This window comes from Solenopsis invicta, chromosome 10 (genome assembly GCF_016802725.1).
Source record: "Solenopsis invicta isolate M01_SB chromosome 10, UNIL_Sinv_3.0, whole genome shotgun sequence".
NCBI lineage: Eukaryota > Metazoa > Arthropoda > Insecta > Hymenoptera > Formicidae > Solenopsis > Solenopsis invicta.
Window position 1 is genome coordinate 2,740,270 of NC_052673.1, and position 5,837 is coordinate 2,746,106.

At 54.0% G+C, this 5,837-nt stretch overlaps 1 protein-coding gene across 1 annotated transcript; it reads left to right on the plus strand.

Annotated features, from left to right (window-relative positions):
- Positions 1-286: 286 nt before the first annotated feature.
- LOC113006171 (uncharacterized protein K02A2.6-like) lies at positions 287-4,764 on the plus strand. Its single transcript, XM_039453978.1, has 4 exons — positions 287-835; positions 965-1,546; positions 1,750-2,936; positions 3,285-4,764. The coding sequence occupies exons 1-4, from the start codon at positions 287-289 to the stop codon at positions 4,762-4,764; spliced, it is 3,798 nt and encodes a 1,265-aa protein (XP_039309912.1).
- The last annotated feature ends 1,073 nt before the right edge of the window (positions 4,765-5,837 follow it).

Here is a 5,837-nt window from a genome sequence, read left to right on the forward strand (position 1 = left end):
TGCGCGTCGACCTTGCGGCTGTCTCTCTCGCACTCGCGTACGCGTTCGCGCGACGACGTTGTTTACGTTTTCGAGTGCCTCTCTGTGATTGCCTTCACCGTTCTAACTTACTGAGAGTTTTTGCGCTTGGGCTGGCGGAATTTGGAAAGTATTCGTGTCAAAATATTATTCGTCCTGAACCTTGCGGATCGTTGTGAGCGACCGTGTCGTGACTTTCGGTCGCCCCGTCCTTGCGGGTCTCTTTCGTTCGCTGTAGCGTCGTGCGGTTTCGCGGTATTCTTTCGCGATGACAACTTCGGAGGGAAAATCGCGCTACGGGTGGATCTATAAGTTATCGGAGGATCGCTTGCGGGAGGAATTGGCGCGTCGTGGACAGCTGAGCGGCGGGGATCTCGCGGCATTGCCCGACCGCCTATTGCGTTACGAGATGGAAAAGCCGATCGAGACCGCGTCGTTGCACGACGCTATCGAGATGCCGACCGTGCAACGGCTACCTCCGCCCTCTCCGCCGATGCGACCGGACAGTCCGGGTGATCTCGCGATGGGCAACCTCCGCATGGGGGAGGACGACGACGCGATTCCCGCGCGCGCTTCCTCGAGACGTGGGATGCTGCCGCTGCGCGGGGGCGGAGGACAACCTCCACCTCCCGGCGGGCCGCAGCATTCGGTTACCGAGATTTTTAACATCTTACGAAAATGGAATTTGGCGTTTTCGGGCTCTCGCGGTAGCGACGCGGAAGCATTTTTAGTGCGTATTGAGGAGGGTCGCGCCTTACTGCCCGTTTCGGACGACGATCTTTTCCGGTGTCTGCCGTTCTTTTTATCGGGGACGGCGGTACATTGGTTCCGCAACCGACGCGCAGAATGACGATCGTGGAACGACTTCGTGGTGGCATGGCGCGCGCGATTTGGCTACCCGGATTTTCAATTCGCGTTGCGCGACGAAATTCTCCGTCGTACGCAGGGGGAGCACGAGACCGTCGCCGATTATTTGACATGTATGCAGGCGTTATTCGACCGATTAAGCCCGCCGTGGACTCTCGAAGAACAATTAAACTACGCGCATCGGAATAGGCTGCCGCGATTACAGATAGCGATTCGCCGGGACGAATTTAGAAGTTTCGCGTCATTGGAATTATTGGCGTCGCGAATTGAGGTGAGCCACGATGCTGCCACCCGTTATCGCGCTCCACCCGCGCCGGAGCGATCTCTTTTTCCGGAATTAGCCTATCGCTCGCCGAAGAAGGCCGCGCGCGCGTCTGCGGTCGTCGCAGAGGGTGTCGCGACGGTGAGTCCCGGGGGGCGTAAGAAATCCGCGAAGCCAACAAGCACCACCGCCGCCGCGCCGACGGCCGCGTCGACGAGTACCGCCTCCGCAGACCCCGCCACCGCTTCCCCGCGTACCAGCACCGCTAAGTGCTGGAACTGCGATAAAATCGGTCACATTGCGCGCGAATGCGGCGAGAACCGGCGGATGTATTGTTACCGTTGTGGTAAAACCGGCGTGACCGTGAAGTCGTGTGCCACGTGCGCGGGAAACGAGCCGGCGAGTCGCTAGATCGGGTCTGCGCGACTCCAGTAGAATCGGCAGAGGCCCGATCACCAATTAACATAAGCGATTTCGAACATTTGTACGGTGCGTTTCCGATTGAGGGGCGCCCACCCCTCCGATATTTTCGCGTTCTCGTGGAGGGACACTCGCTCCTCGCGCTGATTGACTCCGGGTCGAGCCGCACGATTTTCGGGCAGGACGGGATCCGGATACTGCGACGGCTGGGGATCCCGACGCTCCGCGACCGCGGCTCGCGGATACGAACCGCGAACGGTCAAATCGCCGCGATCGCGGAGGAAGCCGACGTGACGGTGGAGTTGGAGGGGAGACGCCACGCTCTCTCAGTGTGCCTCTTGCCGAATTTGGTCGTCCCGTGCGTGGCAGGTGTGGATTTTTTGTGCGTTTTCGGCGTTAGTCTCGATTTCACTGCCGTGGCGTGGACTTTTGCGGACGAGCCTGATCGCAAGTATCCGTTCGAGCTTGGCGGGAAAAGTATCACGTCCGCCATCGCCGGCGTTCCGGCCGGCGGCGGGCTTTCAGAGTTGACATCGGATCAGGAACGACGTCTAGAGGAATTTTTAGAAAAACACGTACCAAAACAAGTCGCGAATCCGGGTATTACTAAGCTTACCGAGCATCGCATTGACGTGGGACAACACCGACCCGTGAAACAAAGGTGTTATTTAGTTTCGCCGAAGGTTCAGGACGCGATACGCGAGGAAGTCAACAAGATGTTAGAAGCGGGAATTATAGAACCGTCGTTTAGCGAATGGTCGAACCCCATTGTGATGGTGAAAAAGGCCATGGGCAAATATCGGTTTTGCCTTGACTTTCAGAAAATAAACAGTATTTCGAAGAAGGATGCGTACCCGCTACCAAATATGAACGGTATTCTCGATAAGTTGCGACCCGCCCAGTACATCTCAACGATCGATTTGAGCCAAGCGTATTTTCAGATTCCTTTGGCAAAGGAGAGTAGGGAAATTACCGCGTTTAGCGTACCGGGTAAAGGGTTGTATCACTTCACTCGCATGCCGTACGGATTGACGGGGGCGTCCGCGACTTTTCAACGACTCCTCGACAAACTGATCGGCCCAGAGATGGAACCGCACGCGTTCGCGTACCTGGATGACATCGTCGTGGTCACGTCCACGTTCGAGGAACGTTTAGAGTGGCTCCGACGGGTCTTGGATAAAATCGCCGCAGCCGGTCTCACTATCAATCCGGGGAAATGTGAATTTTGTCGCTCACACGTTCGCTACCTCGGCTTCGTTGTGCAGAGGGAGGGGCTAACAATTGACCCCGATAAAGTGCAACCGATCTTGGAGTATCCGGCTCCGCGCAATCTAAAGCAATTACGCCGTTTCCTCGGGATGTCGTCCTGGTACCGTCGCTTCATCCCGCAATTCGCGACGCTCAGCGAACCGCTCACCCGATTGCTTAGAAAAAACCGGTGGTGGGAGTGGGGGGGGGGCGAGCAGGAGGCAGCCTTTGAACAAATTCGCACGCGCTTAACGTCCGCTCCGACGCTGGCATGCCCGGATTTTTCGATTCCTTTTGTGTTACAAACGGACGCGAGCTCCGTCGGCTTGGGGGCTGTTCTAACATAGACAGTGAACGAAGTCGAACACGTTATCGCGTTCGCGAGTCGAGCCTTGTCAGACCCGGAGAAAAAGTATTCCGTAACTGAACAAGAGTGTCTGGCAGTCGTGTGGGCCATACAAAAATTTAGGCCGTACCTCGAAGGTTACAAATTTACTGTGATAACCGATCATAGTAGTTTACGCTGGCTTCACCATCTCAAGAACCCGACGGGTCGACTAGCACGGTGGGCATTGGAGTTGCTCGAGTACGACTATGAAGTTGTACATCGTAAGGGCGCGCAGCACCATGTTCCGGACGCCTTGTCGCGAATGTTCGAGGGGGAAACCGAGCCCGCCGTGGTCGCGGTCGCCGACGCGATTAATCCACCGAACACGCATGACCAGTGGTACCTTAAAAAATTTCGCGAGGTGGGGGAGGCAAAGAAAAACTGTACCGACTGGAAAATCGTGGACGGGCAACTCTATTTCCTGAAGCCGCGCCCGGTGACTTCGGCCATCGTCCCCGATCTAGACCGATGGAAGTTGGTATTGCCACGGGAATTGCGGGAGGAGGTTCTGCGTGAATCTCACGACGATCCGCAGTCCGGTCACTTGGGGGTCGACAAAACACACAACCGCTTGAGTATCGCGTACTACTGGCCGAATGCGTTTCGCGACGTGACAGGATACGTGAAAGGGTGCGAGATATGCCAGCAGACAAAGGTCGAACAAGCCAGTCCCGTGGGATTGATGGGCCGTCGCGTAATAGAGGCACCGTGGACGGTTATCGCGGCGGACATCATGGGTCCACTGCCGCGAAGTAAGAACGGCTACTCGTATCTCCTCGTGATACAAGACCTGTTCACTAAATGGGTCGAATACCAAGCGCTGCGAACCGCAAACGGCAAAAAGATACGGGAAGCCCTCGAAAATCTCGTTTTGTCGAGGTGGGGTACGCCAAAATTCCTACTAACGGATAACGGGACCGAGTTCGTGAACCAGACGTTGAGAGCTTTTGCGCAGGATTTCGGGATAACGCACACCACCGTCCCGCCGTACCACCCGCAAGCCAACCCCGTGGAGAGGGTGAACCGGGTATTGAAAACAATGATTATTGCGTTTCTCGATCGTGACCACCGCGACTGGGATCTCCATATCCACGACTTCCGTTTCGCGTATAACACCGCCCACCACTCATCCATCGGAACCTCGCCTGCGTTTTTAAATCTCGGTCGTGAATTAGAACCAATTAACTCTTTGCGTCGTCGTTGCCGCGACGCTACCGAGGTGGCCTCGGGCGAAGCGGGGGACTGGTCACGACGTATGCAAGACTTGCAAGCGTTGCATGCGTGGGTTTCGGAGAATCTTGAGCAAGCATACCAAAAACAAGCGTATTACAACAAACACCGGCGTGATAAAACTTTTGGGGTGGGAGAGCTCGTTTTGAAGAGACAGCACGTTCTATCGTCCGCGGCTCAAAACATCGCGGCGAAGTTGTCACCGAAATTCCATGGACCATTCCGAGTTTCGAAGGCCCTTTCGCCGGTCGTATACGAGCTCACCGACTTAGACGGAACCGCGATGGGGAAGGCCCACATAAAGGATTTAAAAGTCTACCACAATCCCTAGAAGAGGCGTAGTTCAGAGTTTTCTTTCTTCTTTCTGTCCCATTTCGTTCCCCCCCCCCCTCTACCGAACAGATGGAGCACGGCAGAATGGGGAGTCGCGCCGAAGCGGAGGCGCGCTACTTGCGGCGGCGCCACCAGTTCCGGCTGAAATACCGGGAGCTATGCAGCCTAATCTACTGGGAGTATCCCGGATTTTGGAGCGAACTGCGAGCGCTCGAAGATTTGCGTCCGCGAGACAACCCCAGGACATGCGAAACGCCCCAAAGGGAGCGGGGTTCGACCCGCGACGTAGGGGTGCAGGCCATCTGGGGAGAGAGAGAGAGAGAGAATCGTCATTTATTACGCGCTCTGGGATTAGATCCCCTCAAGCGCATGATCCATTACATCATTAAGTTTGACATGAGAGATCAAAAATCGCAGAAAAATAGATACTAGTATACAATATTATATAATCTAAAATTAACATAAAATACAATAAAAAAAAAAAAAGAAAAAAAAATTAGAATTAGAAATTAGTAATAGTGTAAGTGGAAATTAATATAAATATGGACTAGAAATAATTAGTCAGTATCGAGACCGATGTTTCGATTGATTGGGTCGAAGCGGACTTCGGCCCATCAACGGTTTGTTCCGAACAGGAAATTGTAAAGTCCAGATTTAAAGGTGTCTAGCGATTTGGCACATCTGATGTCAGATGGGAGGCTGTTCCATAACTCGATAGAAACGCACCTAAAAGACTTCCTATATAACTCGGTTCTACAGTACGGCACGGTCAACATGTCACTCGCGGCCCTTGTGTTGCGGACTATCACGTCGCTTCTGTGAGTATAACCCTTATAGATTGCGGGAGGTTTTTTTGTACGCATGATACGAAATGTGAGGCTCCCTATTAGGTAACTTCGCCTGGAATGAGTCTTTAACCACCCTAGTTTATCAAAATAAGGGGTGATATGTTCGTCCCTTCTTGCTTGGTAGATGAACCTAACACAGGCATTCAAGGCCCTCTGCAGCCTAAGGTTCTGCTCTTGAGAGATGTCCGTAAGAGTGACTGAACAATAGTCCAGAATTAGAAAG

What these genes read in the sequence shown, in the direction of transcription:
- LOC113006171 (XM_039453978.1), top strand. Translation starts at nt 287, where the DNA reads ATGACAACTTCGGAGGGAAAATCGCGCTACGGGTGGATCTATAAGTTA. An exon ending in TCTTTTTATCGGGGACGGCG is followed by an intron (nt 836 to 964) that starts GTACATTGGTTC and finishes CGTCGTACGCAG; the next exon opens with GGGGAGCACGAGACCGTCGC. An exon ending in TTCCTCGGGATGTCGTCCTG is followed by an intron (nt 2,937 to 3,284) that starts GTACCGTCGCTT and finishes ACAAAAATTTAG; the next exon opens with GCCGTACCTCGAAGGTTACA.